This window comes from Antennarius striatus, chromosome 18 (genome assembly GCF_040054535.1).
Source record: "Antennarius striatus isolate MH-2024 chromosome 18, ASM4005453v1, whole genome shotgun sequence".
Lineage (NCBI taxonomy): Eukaryota > Metazoa > Chordata > Actinopteri > Lophiiformes > Antennariidae > Antennarius > Antennarius striatus.
Window position 1 is genome coordinate 17,571,258 of NC_090793.1, and position 22,526 is coordinate 17,593,783.

Genomic DNA, 22,526 nt, shown 5'->3' on the forward strand with positions numbered 1-22,526 from the left:
CGTCTGTCTGTGACAGACGGACTGACGGACAGACGGACGGACGGACGGACGGACAGACGGACAGACAGACACATAGATAGATAGATATAAATACTGGATTAACACCAAGAGCAAAAAGAAATACTGACAACACAGGACAGGAAATACCACAAGATATACATTACACTAACAGACATATACAAAACTAACAAGACAAATACCAAACTAAAGTAAAAAGGGTATAAAAGAAAATGAAGTAATAGATTATTATTTAACGTAAATGTATTCTTAATTCTACCCCCCCCCCAAAGTTTACATAAATTATGTGATTAATGTATATTATTAAGAATATTTCACTTCTATTTCTTGATAATCTACTAAATAATTGATTGATGATTTCTGATTTTTTTTTCATAATTTCTATTAGTCTGTGAATTAATTAAGTCAAGGTCATAAACTATAAAATTAGTTTTTGATTTGCGCCTCAAATATTTTACTTTGAAAAACCTAACCGGATGTAATTTTTTTCCACGTTCGTGAACTTCATTCCGTGTTCGTCTTCACTCGTTCAGTTCAGGTTGTTGCTCCCACAGTAACTTTTGGGAAGTGGGGGGATTTGTTGTCAACCATTTGAAGACAACAAGGTGAAGTTAGCCGGAGACAGGCCGGGAATCACCGCGTGGGGGGTTTAAATCCGAGCTGGACATCGGTGAACAGCCGTTGGTTTGGGGGTTTTTTTTTTTAGCTTCACCGGAGTGAGTGTGTTCTGGTTAGGGAAGACGAGCACCCTCCGTCAGCGGCTGTTAGCGGAGTTGTCGCTAACCTAGCTAGCCGAGTTAGCTGCGGTGAGTTGTGTTCGTGCTTCACTCGGGACCGCAGTCACCGGGCCGGAGCTTTAAAACCCAGCAAATCCTTTTCCGGACACCTTACGGAGAGGTTCCGCCACGATGCCGTGTTTTTTCGCCCGTTAATCCCATCGGCCGTCCGGTAGCATCGGCTGATTGGAGCCCAGTGTGGGATTCCCGTGTGTGTGTGTGTGTGTGTGTGTGTGTGTGATCGTTTTTCCTGTTTGTTTTAAACCTGGAGTTTTCCCCTCGGGGTGTTGGAACTGGACCCCATCGAATAAAAGCCCTCCTTTGAATCCTGTGCTGGAATATTTCCACGCTTGACTGGAAGTTTTACTGCGAGGCAAAAAAAAAAAAAAAAAAAAAGTTGACGTCTGGTGATTTTTGAGTGGGATTTTTCCGAGTCTGGAAAAATGGATGGGGGTATAGAGAAGGAATGCAGCGCCTTGGGAGGGCTCTTCCAGCTCATCATGAACGACATGAAGGTAGATACTCAAAGATATTTTATAAATCATGTTCATCTGTACTTCTGCTTTCCATTCCTACAATACTGCTGTCTGGGCAACATGTTAAAAATGTTGACACACTTTTCCACACTTCTCCTTCTTGTCCTCTTTGGTGTTCACAGTTCCCTCTCCATTGTAGTTTTCACACTTTGTCTTCTTGAACTAATTGATTTCACTGACTAATGGTTTTTGTTCCATGAGGCCTAAGAGCTGCTTCTTCATTCTAAATGGAGATGTTCCTCCTGAACAGCAACAGCTTCCATATCTACACACAATGGAGGGAGAGTAGAGGAGCTCATGTTTTATCACCGTTGAAAAAAAAAAAAAGGATTCAGATTGGATTGAATCCACTGAATCCAAATAGTGCTTCTTATTATGGTCTGGATTCAGTCAATTCTGATGATAACTGTTAGGTCATTGTGCTCAGTTTTCACTTTTCACATACTTGGTAACACTTTCAGTGAAGGATCAACATCATGTAATCATTCAGGGACGTGTAGGATTTTATTTGAATATTTCCTTTAGCTTCAACAAACAGCCTGGTGCTGATTTGGCGTTAATCTTAGTATCTGTGATTTTTTTATAGGAAATATAATCTAATTCAATCACAGCGGTTGTGACAGCAGAGGAGATGTTTATTCTTTGTTGGATTCAGACTAAAGATGGGATGTGTTACTTCCCCCTGCTATTTGTTACTAACAGTCCTCTGATGGTTCTTGATGTTTGTGTTACTCATGAATGGATGTATTACCTTTAGTTAACTCCATTGAGCCATTTCTGATAAAGTATACATAGAAGTTTTGTTAGTGCAGCTAACCTGACTACAGTTTGTCGTTTTGATGTTAAAGCTCTGCAGTCACAGAGAGGAATCGCTGGACTGAAAATTGTTGTCAAGCATGGCTATGTATGAATGATCAGAGGTGATCGGTCATGTGATGTCGCTGAGCTCATTAATAGGTTATAGCAGGTGATGTAAACTGTGTCTGGTGCTGCAAAAGACGATGACAACTCATATCCCCTCCTAGAAACTCTACATAGGAGAAAAATAATAAATTAATGCAAAGAAGTCTCTCATGCATAGCTTATACTAACAGGAAATATGGAAACCAAGTATCCTGTAAGGAAATAAGGATGAATCATCAACCTTTGATGATGAGTCAACATTCAGGAACATCCCTGTTGTGCAAGCGTGGATCTTCAGGTGACTTCATTGCATTCATGTGGCAAATTCAGTGTCTTGCTTTTGCCATATTACCAGGGAAATGAACACTCCTGTAACGTCATCCTTCCATTTAACTGATGGTAGAATGTTATAGTTCTGTTGGGACAGGAACTGTTATGAGTCATTAAAGAAGGTGCTGCTTTCTTTGTTCGATCAGAAGCCTCACATTATCCTCAGCACACTTTTATACGGTTATTATTTGTATTTGTAGGAGCATATCTTTTAACTGCCTACTTGCAACCACCAGCTGAGATTATGGGTTTAGGATAGTCTCCTACAGTCTATCAGATACATCCAGATGAGAATTATTTAGGATTTTCAGTGTGGAGACAGATCTGGTTTGTACAGTATGCTCATAGAGACTTCAGAATCCAAGAATCCAACCAGATTACCAGTTTTATTTTGACTTTTCTATTTGGGCCTTATATTTTGAAGTATCCCTGGTTGTTACTGAAGAATGAGTGAACAAAAATCCTGAAGAAACAGAATGGGGATACCACCACCTGTCTCTCCATGTCCTTAGACTTAGTTGTGGTTTTGGGTACAATGTGGTGGATTTTAAAGACACCTCCTGCCACCAACCCCTCCCTCGGTTTCCACCCCAGAAACTGTGGTGCAGTCATTCAACAGAAAAGTGTGTTATGACAAGAAATGCATGAGAGGATAAAACACAAACACTGTCACCAAGATACATGCAAGAGAGTAGAGTAGTTGTGGTCGGAGCCCAGCCGTAACCGTCATTCATAGCGTTACACTGCGTGGACACACACTCCCATTTTGTAGATGCATTACTAAATTTAACGCAAGTCACTACTGATTCTAGTCTGTAGATGTAAAACTGGTGCTTTATATTAGATGAGCTTCAGAGAGAACGCTGTCTTTATACACTAATGATTAAATGCTCCAAACCGTGTGGATTTATACCTTACATCATAGACTTTTTCCACGCATACATTGTCCTGGATTTCATCAATGCTGTTGAATGTACACTATTATATCACACACACGCTCAGAACTCTGTTATCCAGAGGTTTCCATCAAACGTTTTCCAAGTATTGGTATCAGGGCCAGCTTGTTCAAACCAATAACTGCTGACAGTATGAAAGCATGAATAAATATCACTCAAATTCATCATTATGGGAAGAAGCCATGAAATGATAAAGTAACCAGTGGTGCTCTAGACTGGATTCCCGGCCTCCTGAAAGGAACAACCACCTCTGGAATGAGTCATCAGTACCGTCTGGCTTCTGGGCAAAGACAGTCTTGTTCTGGATATGTAACCGTGGTCATGTTGTGTCATACCTGTATTTGATATTTCAACTCCACAGTTCAGTCCTGATGTGCCAACTTTGTTAGTCTTTCGTCACAAAAAACGATCGACAGACTGATACCTCCGATGACTGTTCAGATAGATTTACTTTTCATGTACCTCATTGATCCTGCACTACGTTTTTCACATGCCCAAAAACAAGCTTATATTTGACGAGGACCAGAGTTTTTGTTGGGAGACCTGAGCAATTCAGCCTAAAACATCAATTTAACAGCGTATTCATGGATCTGCTCTCTTTCCACATTTGAATGTCCTTATCCCTCAAAGTTTTAGAAGCTTGTTGTGCACAGAGATCACACAATAGTGTGGCAACAGAAACTCTTCTCCATGGCACCAAAACAAAGCAATGATGGTATAATGCTGTGATGTCTGATATCTAGCCCGTCCCATTGCCAGACTCTCTTGTTCAGACAGTCACCTCGATGCTGGGATTAGCTGCTACTAGCTCGGAAGGCAGATCCACAATGACCCGTCATTACAACTAGTTTTTATAGAGCAAGTGCAATCACAGTGTAGCAGCCACGCCTAGAACAGGCAGAGGTAAAAGGGCTATAGAAATCTGTTGAGAAGTTTTAGAAGAAAAACACAATGCTAAACACAAGACTGAATAAAGTCAAGGAGAAATCCCAAATCTGGGCTGTTTCCTTACCTATGTTCCATTTTTAGGTGTTTCATGGTTATTAACCCAATAGTTTTTAGCTTCATTGTTTTTACTTAATTCTGCTGACTGACAAACCAAAAAATCAAAATTTCTGACTGGTGAGTAAGTTGGGGTGTTTAACTGTTCTCTTTCCTTCGTTGTCTCTGATTGGCTGTGATCCTGACACATTTGGCTTGCATCACCCAATCAGAGGCATGGTAGGAATATCATCCCTTTAAGTCTGTCTGCTGACTAGTTGCCTATTATTATGTGGTGGAATCTGAACAGAGAGGAGAAACTAGAAAACGTGAAAACGAAGTGACGACTAAGAAGATAAAGGAGGAGACACACATTTAAGGAGGAATGTTTTGGAGTCATGGAGGTTTGGTGATCAGGGAGTCCCAGAGACGGGTTACAGTATGAGGCAGAGTCACTGGTGATGTGCTGCTCGTTGCATCACCAGCATGACAAGGAAAAGCATTGACACAACTCGTGAACCCTGAAACAGCTTTGTCATACATGCAGTTTATAATAGTGTGACCTCCCTTGGTGTGAATTTGATATATCTTGAAACTAATTTATCAGGGAAACCTGCTTAACGCCATTGATATTTTGTGTTTCAGGCGAGCTACCCGATATGGGAAGACTTTGTATCCAAAGGAGCAAAGCTACAATCACAGCTAAGGTGAGCTGCAAACACACAATGGCATTTAACTCTAACATGTTTAAACTCTTTCTGTGAGACTCGACAGTCAGCAGATTGAGCCAAAGTGATTGGGGGTAGATTTATGAGGCTCTGCAGCCAATCACGATGCAGAAAGTAAGGAGGTGTATTGTTTCAGTTGTGTTCAGTAACACTGAGCTTACTAGACTGGAACTGAACTAAAAATAAATTACTAACCTACTTTCTGGCATTCAGAGGACTAAACACAACAAAATGAATTAGTGAATCCTAGAGTTACAAATGTAGTAGGTCAACACACAAATGAATCAGTATTTATCTACCCACCAAGTTCCTCATGACTACAGAGTCTGTGCATTCACTTCACAAATTAACAGCATGCTTACCAGAAGGAATTGAATATAAAAAGCTGTAAAGAAGTTGGCAGAATGTGCTGCAAAGAAGAGGAAGATGTCAAATTAGAAGAACCAACAGTGTACTGTAAATAGTGTAAATATGAATAAAATATATAGAAAACAATTTTTTGACTGAAGAGAGACGTCACCTTCTCAGATGACTTCTGGAGAGAACAAGTAAAGCACTGAAGAAAAACTGACTGAATATATCTTAAAAATAAATTAATGTTCCATTACTGAAAATGTCTTGGCTTATTTAAAGTCTATCTATTTAGCTTTTCTTATTAATAATTTCACACTAAATCGGTTATAAATGGCTGAAAAGCTCAGAGTCTCAGGGGGGTTATGTTCGGAACCCCCATCAATGGTTCAACATTAAATAGTTAAGCTGAAAAAAATATTTTTCCTGGCTTCATCCCTGTCATTTTTTGATGATCTTTTAAAAATTGTGATGCATGTATAGGATGACACAGCAGTGTGAGTCAAACCATCTGTTGTTTCTGCATTAACAGCTTCAATTCTATCAGGGTAAAAACCATTGAGGCTTTCATTGTGTTCAAATGTCTCTTTTTCCTTGGACTCAGGATGACCACCGTGGTGACAGGAACCTTCCTTGATGCTTTTCAGAAAGTGGCAGACATGGCTACTGGGACCAGAGGTACACACACACACACACACACACACACACACACATAAAACACACTGTTCAACAGAGCACACTTCAGTAATCCTTCTGAACTCAGTTGTATGTTTGTCTGTGTGGCATCTTGTGAGACAGCCATGGGGGAGCTAAGCTGCTTCACGTACTGCCTGTGGACCAGGTTGTGCGTCAAACATGTGGTGTAAAGAAATCTAACAGTGGTTCTTCAGTGCTGAATGTGTTTTTGTGGCTCTGGCCAATGTTCATTTCACCTCTAATACAGAGGTAAACCTGAAGACAATGACAAACCATACAGGCCTCAGGTCTGGCAGAGCTCCTCTATAATATCATACTTCTACAACAATGTAGTGACAAACTGATCCCCTGTCAGTGGCAGCAGAGCTGAGAGATCAGTATACTGTATACTATATAAGACGAAAACAGGAGGAGATGAGAGAGAAACTTCAAAAGTCAGACAAATTCAGGCAGCTCACACTCATTTTAGTTTGGGGAGAAACTGTGACGCGACAGTTGAAAAAGATGAAAGAAAAGATGGAGAGCATGAATGGATGGAGGTTTGACTCACAAACAGAACACAAAATTGTTCCAAATGCTTTAAAAACATTTTAAGGAGTAAACAATACCCCCTATATAAAATATATAAAATATAAAAAGGAAATATGAAAAGGGGAGCAGAAGAAGTTTCTCTTAACTCCTTCACCAACACCCTCATGTGACTTGAGAGCCCCACCAGTCTGGGACAGGACATAACTAAATGTTTCACAGTTTTGGTTTGAGGGCAGAATGAGCAGCTCTCCCTAGTGCTGGCTCCAGTATCCGGTCATCGCTAGAGCTCTTGTGTGTGGTCTTCCACTGGAGGTCGCTTATCCCTTTTTCTACTTGAGGTTTAGGGAAGGAGTAAAGTTCACCTCCACTTGTTGATTCCAGAGCCAGACTGGAGGTTCAGCACTTCAGGTTCATCACAGCTGCTGCAGAACTGGTTCCCACTGTGTGAGATAGAAGGCCCCTGTACCGGGGCTCTCAGGGTCAAGATCAGTTCATTGCCCTCAATTCACAGCAGGACTCGCTCTCAGAGAGGGGAGGATGTAGTCATAACCTCTACTCCACTGCTCAGTACAAAGTCTCATCCCAAGTAAAAGACTGCATTGAGGAAGCAACTTCCACACCTCCTCCACGAGGTCATGAAGTCCTCTGGTGGACCGAATGCTGGTCGCTTCAGTCAACCTCTCCACAGATGTCAACAACAGAATGTCTTCATACAGCGCCAATCCAGGCTTGGATCAGGAGTAGGACAGAAGTTCAATGTCCTCCAGGTTTTAACCACAAAGCTGTAAAATGGTGCAAAGCCTGAGAGAAAAAAATAACCAACAAACTTCATAAGCTACTCACAGACACTATAAATGTCACACACTGATCATACAGTTAATGCACCGTCAAAACAACCCCACTAAAGAAGTCGCACACATGCTTATTGTGGTTGGATGGACGGATAGTTAGATAGACTTGCTACACAACTTTCTGACACATTAGATTATGACATAGATGTTGTTTTTTATTCATGAATTTTTTGCATTATGACCATTTCAAACCTTGTGTCCTGATGTTGGATAGTCCTGTCTGATGTCACTCTCTCTGTGCAGGACAGCACAGACCTCCACCGACATTTACAAAACAAATACATTGGAAAACAGTAATTTCATCCGAGACATGTAACATCCTCACACACACACTTAACACCTGCAGTATAATAAAAAGAAAGTTGAGGTAAATCAGGTCAAAGACCTTCTCTTCATCAATGGAATAATGTTAAGTTTGCAAACTTAATAAATATCTTTCAATAAGAACAAAATGTCGTGCGTTGACGCGTGTGGGACCCAGTATGACTGTCTTTTTTTAAACATACCTTAAATACATCAAGCAGGGCACTAAAATGTGTCAAAAGTATTTCACCTCTTCATCTGTACAGGGTCAGGTTGTCAGCTTAGCACATTTAAGTACAGCAAAAATACAATAAGCAATACAAAAATCAATTAAGTACACAAACATGAACGAACAGGTCACTGAATAAGTTAAAAAAACAACTTGTGACAATCTGAACGGCTGATTGGATCGTCTCCATTGGACCCATGACCCCCGAGGCAGAGAAACATCTGGAATCGAGACAATTACGCTCGTCCCGTCTTCAAGAACAAGGATGGGTGATTGGCTCCCACACTGATTGTGTCACATCCTGTCAGATTACATTTTTCTCTTGACTCACCCCCAGTTTGTTTTTGTGCTGCGTTAGACGTGTCTGAACACACACACACACACTCACACATGGAGTTAATGATAATGGCCAAGTCAAGTTTGACAGTGGGTGGATGTCTCAAAGAAACGATTCAGTAGAAACCTTGTACACTTTAGGGTTGAGGGTTTGAAACAACCACCCAGCAAGAGAGCAAACGTCTAATAGCAGGACTCTTTAGTCCATCTGTAATTAAAGGACAAGGGCTATTTGGCTGAAGACAACACATCCTGGCTGGGGAAGACAGATGGTTTGAGAGACGGGTTGAAGAAACCATCTACGTCAAACTGGAGCAGCCATCCCTTAACAGAGGAGAAGACCTTTTCCATCAGCTTTCCTCCAAGTACATGACTGTTGGAAAAAATATGATTCATCCATCATCCAAACAACGTTCAGGCGTTTCCAACCTCTCTTGGGTGGGAGCCAACAGCCCAGAGTTAAAGCCTACCTGACTGGGTTTCAACAGCTTTCACTGTGACTCAATTATCTTGACAAATCCCAAGAGCTTAAATATCCATATCTCAATCATTTGTTCAGAAGCCTCTTGGATCAAAGGCGAAATATCTTCAAGCTGTTACTGAATGTCCAGTTGACTGTTTTCAACACAAAGATCTACCACGACCTGAATGATCCATTAAACAGCTGTTAAATTCAGTAATGGCTCCCTGGATCCATACAACCTTCACTTGATTGATGACCGGCTGAAAGTCTGGAGTGAGGAAGACACAACTGTGGACCAAAGAGACTAATGGTTACAATAGCAGATGTTTATGTGGCACCTCCATGAGAACAAAGCAAAGTCGTGTACAAATCTTGTTGGGCATGAAAAACACTGGTAATAATGAGCAAGAGATTTCTTTATTCAACTCAACTTGAAATCTTCCATCATAAAATCCGGCATGATTAACAAGAGCTGATGTTGTTGATCATCATTTTCATCATTAGATGAAAGCTAATACCATTGTCATGAAGATGAAGAGGGTGTGTTGACTGGAAAAAGTTCAGGTATTATGCATTGGTTAATCAACCCAAATTTATTTATAGTCTTTTACAACAGCCAAGGGGTGATCAAAGTGGTTTCCAGTATAAAAGAGAGCAAAATAAATGAAATAAAGTGACATTCTTTTGTCTCGTTAAGTTTATGTCTGAATCTTGTTCCTTATGATTCCGTCACTGACATGACTGTGGAACCCGTGTAATTACTTGAAGTGGTATCTATGGTTGAAGTAAATCAAAACACATTTCATCCATACATTAAATTAACACTGACGTGGAAAGATGGTGTCTTTCATCACACTTTAAAGGGAACCATAGTCCAGAGATTCAGATAATGTCAGAGCTGCTCCAAGAGTCTCAATGACAACCATTCATGTGTGAGAACATGTTTGACTGGCTATATACAGTATGTGCATTTTAAATTAGCCCTTAGCCATGTAAACTATGACATAGATGTATTATATTTTTGAATACAAGAGCAAAGACTGTAATAGTTCCATTTAATTTTAATTACTTCTTGTGTAGATACATTTTTCACATGAATTAAGTGTCAGAACACTTTTGCAATTTCATATTTGTGTTGCATGGTGTACATTTATGCATGTGGATGGAATACTCTTCATACGAGGGAATAATACTGGGTTGAAGTGATACTTTGTGGAGGAGAGAGGGATTGTCATGAGTTCAGTTCGTCCTCGGTCATCTGATGACAGAGGCCTGATGTCCTCAGGCTTGTATTCGCTGTCAGACGCAACAGCACTGAATTCTGGACGGGCTTAGGAAGGCTAAACCAGGCCTGTGGCAGGACACACTTTTAATTATACAACGGGGAACAACCAATGAACCACACTGCCTGCCCCATCAGAATAGTAGCTTCACAAAATATCGTCAGGATGCCTTATGAATGAGAAAAAAATAAAATGTTAAAAAATAATTTTTCAAAAGATTTAAAAAATACAAGGAGGGAAGATGACTGTTTGTTCCTCTACAGAGGCAAATCTGCTTCCTGTTCCACGACTCCTTCTTGAAATAAGAGTCAAGTGGCCTGTTAATGAATGAAACAGTCAGCAGTTAACCCGTTCGACCCTCTGGTTATTTTGGGCTGAGCTTCACCTCCACTAACAGAACAGAACAGCTGCTCCACAAGCATAGTTTAGGTGTCCCTGGATAGGTACGACTGAAATTAAATTCTACTGTAAACCTCAATTAAACAAAGGAGAAACTCCTAATTCTACCCTCACCTGAGGTAAGGGAGGTAGACCTGATAGGAGGCCTATTGTAGGAGGCCTATTGTACCGTTAGTTTATACTTTATTTAGAGGATTTAATGCCCAAAGTAAGTTTTACTGTGAGGTACAGTTTTGATGTAAGTCATCTCATTATTTTTTTTTCCAGGTGCCACCAAGGACATCGGCACTGCACTCACCAGAATGTGTATGAGACACCGCAGCATTGAGTCTAAACTCAAACTGTTTACCACGTAAGATGCACACGCGCACACACACAGCACCAAACAACACACCAGATGGTCGACACAACGAAGCATCCAGCAGCTAAAGAAACACACACACCAGAAACAGCTAAAACTGAACATTAGACATGGACATCAAACAACTGGATTCTAGACCTCAACATCCTAGATGGCTTCACACTAATATTATTTCTTTCATTTTCTGGACCACTTAGCTAAAAATGGACCATCGCATCTTGATGTTCCTAAGATGCATGTTTTCTTAGATGGTGGGGGCTAACCAGAGCAGCTAGAGAAAAGCTCATTTAGATTCATTCAAATTCTACACAGGAAGACCGTGTTGTGAATGTCAAGTCATCTTTGATGAGAGTTATGTTAAAGGCAGTGAAGTAAAGTAAAATCTTTGTTTCAGAGCTCTGTCAGAAAGTCTTATCAGTCCGTTGGAGCTAAAGATGGAAGAATGGAAGAAAGTGGCCAATCAGCTGGACAAAGACCACAGTAAAGGTATGTCACATTAGGACACACACACACACACACACACACACACACACACACACACACACACACAAAAAAGTTCTTTCTCACTGCTGACTTAAATCTTGATGTTTAGAGTACAAAAAGGCGAGAGCAGACATAAAGAAGAAATCATCAGACACCATTAAGCTGCAGAAGAAGGTGAAGAAAGGTGAGTTGTTTAAATTATTATAATGTCATTATTTTCTCTGATGATTCATGCAAATGAGATTTGATCTTCCTGCGGAGGGAACCCAAAACTAGACATTATACAGAGAAGGTGCATGCAAGCCCTTTAACCCTGACATTTGGACTGAAACCCCGTGAAATACCCAGCATTAGATGATTTCTGCATAAAAAGATAATTGTTTAAAAGCTTTTTCTTTCACTATGATAAATCCTTCTGTGTCTTTGCTGCAGCAGTGATGTGATTATGTTTTTGTCCCGCAGTATCGTACCGTCTTGCTGCCTTCTGTCATATTAAAACATATATGCTCTAGTAGTCGAACAGTTTTCACATGTCCTATCACTGATCATTCCACATTAATGTGTGTGTCGGATGAGCCATTATGTGGTGTGTAACCACTTCAGACTGGAACTCTCCGACCGCTGATGGAGAAGAGATATGGAGGAGGGAGAGGGGTGAGAAATAGACTTTAAATCATCAACCAGAAAACCTTCAGTAGGTTTTCTCCTCTGAACTGGTTGCCTGTGAAGGTTCTCATTCATTCAGATCATGGTTATCAAAGGCATTTAAATCAATCCACTGGATTTGTAGAAAGTTCTCGAAAGACGTTTCACCTCTCATCCAAGAGGCTTCTTTAATTCTGGCGGTGGTTGGTCTTGTCTCTGCCCACAAATGAAAAAAATGTCTGCAATCGGACATTAATAGAATTATAGCAGATCAATAGAACTGTTAAAATGAACCTACGTATCTCTTCCATGGTTCATGATTCAGCCTCTGACCTCATTCCGATCAGACATGTAAACAACTTATGAAATGGATAATATTTAAAACCGACTTCTTTGGTGGAGGATTGGTGTGATTTGTTTGGTGCGGCGTTCAGTTCAGAGGGAGACTGATGTCGTCCCAGGCTTTTGGATCCCCTCTGTCTCTAAAGTATCACTGTTTATTTTGTCAGATGCTTTGCTGGGCCGGGGGCCAGAAGCTGACAACAGATGAGCAATAAAATCACTTATCAGTTTGTTTAGAAAAAAAAACACCACATTGCTGACCCCTGCTGGTGGGATCTGGTCATCATCACCTGAATGTGTGGCGTTTCCCCCTGTAATGTCCCTTAGGATACTGTCACTGTTACACCTGTCAAAGTTTTATTGTTAATAGGGTTTGGATTGAGTGTGTTTCAGTGTGTCCATTTTTCATTCTATGATTTAGAGGAAAGTTCCTGTACATGTTGGAATCTAGAGACGTATAAACTACAACTGCGCTGATGTACATTGGAGTGAATGTTCCTTTGCTGCCTGCGTCTTCATCACCTCCTCCTCTGTGTTTCTGTAGGGAAGGACGAGGCTCGGGGTCAGCTGGACAGCGCCCTGCAGGATGTCAACGTACGCTACGCCGTACTGGAGGAGACTGAGAAGAGGGCCGTCTGCAGGGCGCTGGTGGAGGAACGAGCGCGTTACTGCAGCTTTGTCAGCATGCTGAAACCTGTACTGGTTAGTGCTGAACGCCAAAATCACCAACACAACCTGGACAAGATGGCAATCATTAATGTGTGTGTGTGCGTGTGCGTGCGTAGGACTATGAGGTCAACATGCTGGGTGAGGTCACCCACCTGCAGACCATTCTGGAGGATCTCACCATTCTGACAGCTGAGCCGAATAAACTCCCACCAGCAAGCGAGCAGGTACCTTCCTCTGTCTTTTTATAGAGCAGTTACACTAAGACTTGGGGGGTGTTTGTGGGGCTGGGGTGGAGTGGTTTTTGCTCTAGAATCAGAATTTCTGGGTCAGAGGAGGTTGAGAATAATACCTGATCCTGCTTTCTACTTGTCTCTCAGGTACTTCTGGACCTGAAAGGTTCTGATTTCAACTATATGTACCACACCCCCCCAGCCTCCCCCAGCAACAGCCTGTCCAGGAAGAGCAGCATCAGCAGGTAACACACACACACACACACACACACACACACACACACACACACACATACACTAACCACAGCAGAGGGTATCAACCAATCAGAGGTAGAAAAAGAATATCATAGCAGAAGTTTGCTGCTGGTAGCCTACAGTTAACAATTTAAATCTAGAACCAAGATATATCTGAATAGAGAGGGAAGAACCTGAAAAATAAAAACAATCCAAAAGACAATTTATTATTTTGGCCGACGATTAATTTCAGACCCTGGGCACATGGTAAATCAAAGCGGACTATTTTTTAAACCTTTACTACAATTTCATTTAATTAAAAATGCTTTACAGAAACAACTTAATGAGAACATAACACTAATTACAGAGAATCAAAATTGATCAATTAGAGGACCACAGATATTACACAGTGAGTCAGAAGTTCTGCTGTGGAGTTTTGATGTCAGGCTTTCTGTGGTTTTCACAGTAACTACCAGTCTGGATCAGTGAGACACGTCCCCTCCTTAGAGTCTATCAGCTGTGCTGTGGATCGAGTTCATGTCCAGGTAACACACACACTCACACACACACACAGACACACACACACACGTGCTAACCAGGGCAGAGCAGCATCATTGAGGGACTTCTGTGATGCCTGTGTCAGACTGTGTGCTGTGGTCACACAGTCTGTGGTTTGTTTAGCTGATGGTACCTAACATTAAATCCTCATTACAGGATGCAGTCAGCTCCACCCATCAGCCTGCCGCTGGGGGGAGCGGAGGGTCAGAAAATGGCATGTTGGCCCTCCCACACGTTGCCTACTCCTACCATGGAGAGAGAGCTCGAGCCGTGTCCTTATCTGGGAAGGTAACGTATTACTCCCATTTGTCTTCCTCTCTTCTGTTCATATTTTCTGTCTCTCATCTTGTCCCTCCTCTCTTCCACTCTCCTCTAACTTCACCTCCTCCTCTCTGTGTTTCAGTCGGCCCACGATCAGCTGGCCTTGACTCTGAGTGGCTTGAATTTGGATGCCCCAAGGAACAGCAGGGACTCTCTGCACTGTTCCAGTGGCTACAGCACCCAGACCACCACCCCATCCTGCTCCGAGGATACCATACCCACACACAGTGAGTACACACACACACACACACACACACACACACACATTAAACATTGTGAGTGTAGAGACAAAATGAAAAGAGCTAAAACAGTGATTTATGTGTTGTCTTATTTCCATAACGATGCATCTCCCAGTTGTTTACTGATGTGTGTTTTCTCTTGGTTCGTTATCTGTCTGATGAATTCTTGAAACACTTTAACACATATGATTAAAATAATCCAGAAATCAACAACTGAAACGTTATTTGTCTCTGTGTTTGTAGTCGACTACGAGTTCATCTCTGTCCATGGAGATGCCGACTCCATCTCCTTACATCACGTCTCTCATGACATCAGTCAGACAGACTTTGATAAGTCCTCCACCATCCCAAGGAACTCCGACCTCGGTTTACAGTACAGGAAGTTCGCCCAGTCCAAGCGCCCCTCGTCCACCGCCAGCCTGTTCGCCGAGCCCGACTTGAGCGTCAGGTCGGTGCACCAGCTGACATCCCACACAGCAACTATCCGGCGCAAACCGTCCTCCAAACCGGTGTATCGCAGAGGTACGATTAGCAGTGGCGTTCCTATCCCCATCAGCACCCCGCAGGTTCCCTTGAAAGTCCCAGGGAGAAATGGTGGAAGTGATGACATCTTCTCGACTTCCTCCGCTGGAGGTGGAGGTTTAGGTTACAGTAAACTCTGCGCCTCCACACCGAGCCTCAGTTCTTTACCTCCCTCCTCATCCTCCCCATACTACCAGTTGATACCCGGTCAGATGCCCATCCCAGTCCCCGTGCCCACTGTACCCTGCCCCCCGTCTGAGGGAGCCAATGACAAGCAGGTGCAGCAGAGACCTTACCAGCAACAGCAGCAAATCAACCAACAGCTTCAATATCAGGAGCAACTTCAGCACCAAATCAACCAGCAGCAGAAACAAGGACGTCAAGAGCAGCTTCAGCAGCAAATCCACCAACAGCTGGCTCAGCACCAATATCAGCAACAGTTTCAACATCAAGCTGATCAATACAAGCAGCAGTTTCAACATCAAGCCGATCAATATCAGCAGCTGACCCAGCACCAGAAGCAGAAGCTGTTCCAGGAGCAGCAGCAGCAGCAGCAGGCCCAGCTCCAGGGTGACGTTTCACAGGGACAGGGCTCCAGCGCTCACTCTCAGCTCCAGCCCCCCCCACTCTCCAGCCAGGGTCAGAACGCCCAGGAGCCGATCCCAGGGGAAGGAGGAGACATGCTGTCCCAGATCAGAAGAGTAAAACTTAACAGGACCGTCACCAACGATCGCTCCGCCCCTCTCCTCAAATGAAACTGAGCGTTTTGTCGGAATGAACGGAACGCATTTCCATTTGTTTTCAAAGTTTTTGAGACTTGCTTTCTTTTCTGGTTGCTGGAACAACCGTCTTTTTTCCATTGTTGCTCATGCTTGAATTTGTTTTATGCATGAAGGTTTTGTGTTTGATCAAGTCTTAACTATGGAACTGATAATTGGTTGAATGAATAATCACTTCCTGGTTGTCAGTCAGACACACAAGAAGCTTTTATAGAGTGTCTCATTTGCACTTCAGTCCTGAGTGGATTTGGTTTGAAGGATGGGGTTTCATCTGTCGAACCGTGATGCTTTGAGGCTTTAATTTGTTAGGCTAGCGGTTTGATCCAGGACATTTTGAAGAGTCAGAACCTTAAATTTGATGCTCCTGACTCTTTAATCAATCCCTGACATGATTGTAAATGTGTTTGAACAAACAACCTTGTGAGAATTCAACAAGGTTGGCGTGGGCCTACAAGAAACAGATATTAGAGCTTTGTGTTGTCAACACTCGGCCTTTGATCTTAGTGTTGACAGGAGTGTCTGTGGATTAAGGTGGATTATGGCATTGAACTGCTTGGGGATCATGTAACACAAAACTACATCCCTAAAATTTACATATGATCTAATCATTAAAAACCAGCACCAAGTTTTCAGAGTCAAAATACAAAATCTTGTGTCGGAATGTTGTCTTATACCTTTCCATACATACGTATAACGGACCATCAGAGAACAGGAAACCAGATTATTTATTTATTTATGTCCATATAAACCCATCAATCCAGTATCAGTGTAAACAAGACTGATTGGAAAATGCAAGTCATTTCACAGCAACTCTGTTGCCATGGCAATACATGAGTCAGATTATCATGCTGAAAGTGGAGTTTATGTTTATCGGTTTTATCCCGTTTGTTGACATTCTGTTTGGCCTGCATTTGATCCAGAAAAACTTCAACTCAGGATGTTTGATTTCTGTAAATTAGAAGCCAATCGGGCAGCAGGATGACAGGAATTCATATTCAGGTTTTAATGTGAACTTTTTGTTTTGGCTCCTGTTGTTGGTTCTGTTTTGGCTCGCGTTCTAACAGATCTGTTCATTTCCTCATTTCCAAGCTGTTCTTTTAACTTTTATTTGCAAACAATAAGCTGATTCCAGACCAGTGAGTCAATCAGGCCCACTGAGAACCAGAGAATCCCAGAGCTGAGAGTGTTTTATTTTTATTTCTTAATTTTATGAACTTTATTAATTCCCTTTGGGGAATTTTTTTTACACTTGATAAACACACAAGCCAGAGTGCACACACACACAAACACACATACACACACACACACACGCAAAAGGCCTGTAAACATGCAATTCATTGAGAGATGGTAGAACGAATGGCAGCCGCATAGGAGCAGCTTGGCGGTTCGGTGCCTCAGCAGTGACCAGGAAGTGAACCGACGTCAAGCCAAGTCATTGTGGACAGACTTCACTCACATCATCCATTAAAAGTTTATTTTATAGGATGTCAGGCAACAGTTAGCTTCAAGTCAACCCAAAACCTGAAGACGGTCTACGTGAACAAAGTCAAAACTCATTGTGAATTTGGCATTTCTGCCTTTTTGTTGCTGTCGATATCTGTACTGTTGTTTTAATATGCTGGATGTTTCTGAAATATCTAAATGGGAAATTTTTAGCAGGACACTAAAAATGAAGCAAAATATCACATTGTGGCTGAGAGACGGATTACTTCAGCGGATTAGTGTTTCTGCTGAACGCTGCCTGACAGGGACCTGTTGCATGCTGGGAAGTTTAGTCCATTATCTAGTCATCAGGTCCTAGTCTGAAACCTTTCTTGAGTTTGAATTACCAAAGCTGATTTAAGTGTTAATATTGCTGGTAAAACAGAACCGTCTTGACGGTCTGAGAGCTTCTGAGATGCATTTGATTGATCGGGACCTGATTGGGCCCACAGCAGCTGTATGTACTTTGATTTTTGGAAGAGATCTAAATCTATAACTACAAATGAATGTGTACATATCTTGATTGTATTTTTGTTGTTTTAGTGGTGAGATGATGAAATCAGTCATTCATTGTGGTTTTGTTGAAAGTCTTCAAAGGAGGAATCCCAGTGATGTTTGACAAGCTGAAACCTGATTGGACGTCTGCTGGTGGAGAAGTCGACAAACGACTGGACAGATTTACGACGCCTCCAACCAACAGAATGTAGTAACTTAGTTTTCCATCATTTGATGTTCACTGTGGGAGCAACAATAATAATTTTATTCCTGAATACTGGTTGTCCTGTATTATGTCTTGTGTCTGCCGTCACTACACAGCCAAACCTGTCAATACAATTACAAAGAGTGTCTTTTTGAAGGGGGAAATTAATTAGAAAAATATTATAAACTCACTTTTCTTCACGAGATTAAGATTTACTGATAATTACATAAAATTACAGTAAATACAAATTAATATAAAGAAAACATTTTAGTCCTTAAGTAGGTGGATTAAAGGTAAATAATGCATATGATAAGAAAATAATGTTTAAAAATATTAACATTAATCGTAAGTTATTCAAACAATGTAACCTTTAGTATTTTATTTGCGTTCTGGTCTCCTTTTTTTAACGTTGAATTCTATAGATTCATTCATCTTAAATACCTGCTTCGTCCGCTGCCTATCCCAGCTGACTGGGGGCATGAGGCAGGGCACACACTCCACCTGCATGTTTCTGGAGGTGGGAGGAAGCCACGCCGACACGGGGAGAGCATACAAACTCTACGCAGAGCGGGACTCGAACCACAGCAACAACCTCCAGCCTCATTGATCGGTGTCTATATCAGGAAAAAAGTTCTTTTCATCTTCCTCTAACATTAAGCTTATATGATGAGATTTAGCTCCAGCACCAGTTCTACTGGTGTTGGGGTGACCCAGAACTTAAAAACAAGAAAATATCTCTAGCCTGAACAGATTTAAGGTAAAATATCCAATTTGAACGTTGAGAATTTATTTAGTTTGTATATCTTTCATTCTTAGTTGACCTCAGTTTACTGAGAAGCTTCATTGACTGGTTGTCCCTTATTGTTCCATCCACGGTTTACCACAGGGTGGCGCTCTAGCCTCAGCTATAACAAATGGATCTGTTTCTATCTGAAGGGGAAAGTCACTGTGAGGCCATGGATCGGGTCACAAATGATGGCAACAGGATTCCCAATGCTAGGTGTAGGTTTCAGGGTCCAGGAATTATGTGGTGTTGCTGAGTTGGTGTGAAGCTGATGTGAGGAAAGCGTGGTTGTCCTGATGATTTTGAAGTTCTCATATTTTTACTCTTTTTAATCAAGTTCACACAGCTGTCAAACGTCCAACTGCACTGTATTCTTTATGCATTGGCCCAAAATGAAGCATGGTTCTGAATTTAGCAGTGCCATAGGAGCAGCTTGTGGGGTTTGATGCCTTGCTCAAGGGCATGACGGCAGCGCTCAGAAGGTGAACTGGCAACTCTGCAGCTACCAGTTCACACTTCATACTTATGGTCCACCCTGGACTTGAACCAACCATCTTCAGGTCCCCAAACCAAGTCCGTGTGGACCACTACAGTACTTCCATCAGCTGAGTATTTTCTTGTTGTGTCCTTTTTTGATTGTTTATTCTAAAGAAGTCCTCATTTAATAGTATTGTTTATGTTGGCATTGTTTGTTTTGTGACTACCTACATTTGGTTTGATTCCATTTTAATTTCAGTGCGAGATGGAATGGGTTTGTCTGATTAGAAAAATCTAGAAGGAAATAAAAGTTTTTAAAAAAAAATCCCACACCCACTCTTCTAACGTCTCATTTTTAATGGCAGCACTGAGCAAATAACTTCGGTTTCTGAATGACTAAGTTCTCATGTAGTGAAAACAATATCCGCTGTAGAGGAATGAGTCAGTGTGTACACTGACACACACACACACATATACACACAGAGCCTCAGAGTCACGGTCAACGCCCATTTACCAAAAAAGATTTCAGAGCCCACAGACGTTATAGCTGGGGGTGTGATGTGTGACCCAGTGGTGTCGGGTTCTGTTCTGAGCAGCACCTCCTGAATGATGGAACGACATGAGAACACAAACCGGTTCTCATGTCTGCTGCATGGCAGCTGGTCTTGTCTCTCTAATCTAAAAACTTTTTGTGTTCTAAATGACTCCTGGCTGCTTTTTTAATCCTCCTGGGTTACACTCGAGCTTTATGACTGACTCAGCTCCTGTGTCTCCTGTATCATCTTATAGAGTGACAAAGCTTATTGTGATTTTTTTTCTTCCTCGATTCTGAGCCACGTGCTCATGGAGAGTCACAGCCACATTATGACTCATTGAATTCCCTTTTCATTCCTCCTCATGACCCCTGATGTCAGGTAACCACCAGCCTTCATCTTCTAACCATTCCAAATAAAACATTTTGACAGAATTCATAACTGTGTTTGACACCTCAGCCTGTCACACAGGTACGGTGCTGGTTGTGGTTTCCTGTTTGTCAGTTTTCTGTAACTTCCTCCTCCCTTCATGTAAAGGTCTGTGGAGGGTGGTGGGTGTTTCCAAACATCGTAGGGTTTTTTAAGGTATTTCTGCTCTGGAGTGGGACGGGCGGTGGTGTTCCACTAACCCAGTAAGGAAAACTTGACCAGATGTAGAAACCAGAAGTGATGAGAGAATCAGCAGATAGTTATGTTCAACAGGGGGAAATATCACAAAAAAAGATGAAGAATTAGATGAGTGTATTAGTGATGCATTTATGTGTAATCAGCTCAGCCCTGACATAGAGGAATGTTACGATGAACAGACCCTCAGATTTCTGGGTGATTTCTAGATATTTCTACATCTGTTATTGTTCTTTTTTTTAACTTCTGCACTCTTTTTCTCCGTTTTGAATCTGAACATGATCAACGGATCAGCAGGTATTGACTATGTTAACTACATGAACGTGTGAAGATTGGAACTCAATCTAACTTCTCTCTGTCATGTTGTCTGATGCTGGACATTGCATTAATATTAGTATTAGTGTTTTCACCACCGACACGACTCTAAAGCACTCAGGAAATGAGAGAAACATGGTTAAACTCTGCCGACATCGAGGCTGTGATGCCAGGATCCTGCTCTGGACTGGTTCTGCCTCTGCCTGACATTCTGTACCTGGTTTGATTGTTGTTTACTTTTTTTTTTTTTGTAGCCATGTGCTTTTCTTGTGCCCAGAGTCACACCCATGACCTTTTTTGGGCAACTTCCTTCCTTCCCTCTAAAGTTTAACCAGAGTTTAACCTGTCTGTCGTTTTGTGTTGATTAATTGGGCATTTGAATCCTGCCTTTTCACATTATGTACTTGTTACCTGACTCCCACGTAAATTAAAGACTCAGATTCTAATTGTCTTTCCCTGTTTTCGACTCTGCCTGTTATTGATTATGTCTTCTGGCTGTTGGATTAGGATTACCTGCCGGTACCTGTCTGTCTGTATCTGTCTGTCTGCCTGTGTGTGGACTGTCACGGCACTGTGTGAATATACAGTATTGTTATCTAGATCCTCCTTTGATTCCCGTTCTTAGTTGTGACAATTAATGTTTTGAAATCTGAACAGATCTTGAAAATTGACACTGAAAGTCAATGTTTATGTCATTACTCTCTGAAGAATTTAAACATTAAGGTTTTCAGATCAAGAATATTTACTTTTGCAATTATTTCAAATTAATTTCATGTTACATTTTGCTTTTATATATCTTACATTTAAGGTCTTAGATTTTCATGTAGATAAAGTTTTCAGATTCAAAAGGTTATTGTTGTTTTTTTCGAAATTTATGCATATTGCTGTGGCCGTCAACAGTTTGTTTTGGTTTTTCGACTTTAGATGCAGATGTGTCAGAAAACTATCGGTTCTGTTCTCACACTCAAAACTTTGTTCCTGTAGAATCTTTCTCTCATTTTGTCACAATTTTAACAAGTCTAGATTTTTTGTTTTAAACGCAGGAAAAAAATAAAGAATTTCAGATTTTAAATTTCCTTATGGGGAGAACAAAGATGGCAATTTATTTGAGATGAAAAAAAAAGAAGGCTCATAAGACTGTGACGCAGGTCATTTTAGAAAGAATGATAATAACAAGGATTACAATTGACTTCAATTATTTCAGAGTGATGAAGTAGTTTTTTTAAGTGTTCTGTACTCTGTTGATGGTTGATTTAGTTTATGTATATTTAATTTGTTTATTATTTTCTTTATTATTTATTTATTTTTTGATGTGGGTTTTTTTTTGTGAATCTCTTTGTCTTTTATTTTTGTATGAGTGTGACTAACTTTCTAATTTTATTTCTGTGAATAAAAATGCTTTTTAAAAACCAAATCTTTCTTTTTTTTTTCCTTACGTACTACCCAAGAATGCTGTAGCAGATTGTGGTTATGAGTGGTGGGGGTTTAACGGGATGGGACACCTACCAGGAAAATGTGGCTGCTTCTTGGAAAGAGAAGACACGTTGTATTTCTCTCC

At 41.3% G+C, this 22,526-nt stretch overlaps 1 protein-coding gene across 2 annotated transcripts; it reads left to right on the plus strand.

Moving 5' to 3' along the window:
• Positions 1-556: 556 nt before the first annotated feature.
• Positions 557-18,305, plus strand: mtss1 (MTSS I-BAR domain containing 1). 2 transcript variants are annotated; one of them, XM_068340756.1, is made up of 13 exons: positions 557-1,309; positions 5,146-5,207; positions 6,184-6,257; positions 10,938-11,022; positions 11,426-11,517; positions 11,624-11,698; positions 13,046-13,203; positions 13,287-13,394; positions 13,548-13,645; positions 14,101-14,179; positions 14,349-14,480; positions 14,596-14,740; positions 14,996-18,305. In XM_068340756.1, exons 1-13 carry the CDS (start codon positions 1,238-1,240, stop codon positions 16,027-16,029), a joined length of 2,214 nt encoding a protein of 737 aa, XP_068196857.1. In that variant the 5' UTR covers positions 557-1,237; the 3' UTR covers positions 16,030-18,305. The 2 variants fall into 2 exon arrangements, with proteins under 2 accessions (XP_068196857.1, XP_068196858.1); XM_068340757.1 differs by lacking the exon at positions 5,146-5,207.
• The last annotated feature ends 4,221 nt before the right edge of the window (positions 18,306-22,526 follow it).

Coding starts and splice junctions, on each gene's coding strand:
- mtss1 (XM_068340756.1), top strand. CDS start 1,238: ATGGATGGGGGTATAGAGAAGGAATGCAGCGCCTTGGGAGGGCTCTTC. Junction 13,646..14,100: donor AGGAAGAGCAGCATCAGCAG/GTAACACACACA, acceptor TGGTTTTCACAG/TAACTACCAGTCTGGATCAG. Junction 14,481..14,595: donor CCGTGTCCTTATCTGGGAAG/GTAACGTATTAC, acceptor TCTGTGTTTCAG/TCGGCCCACGATCAGCTGGC.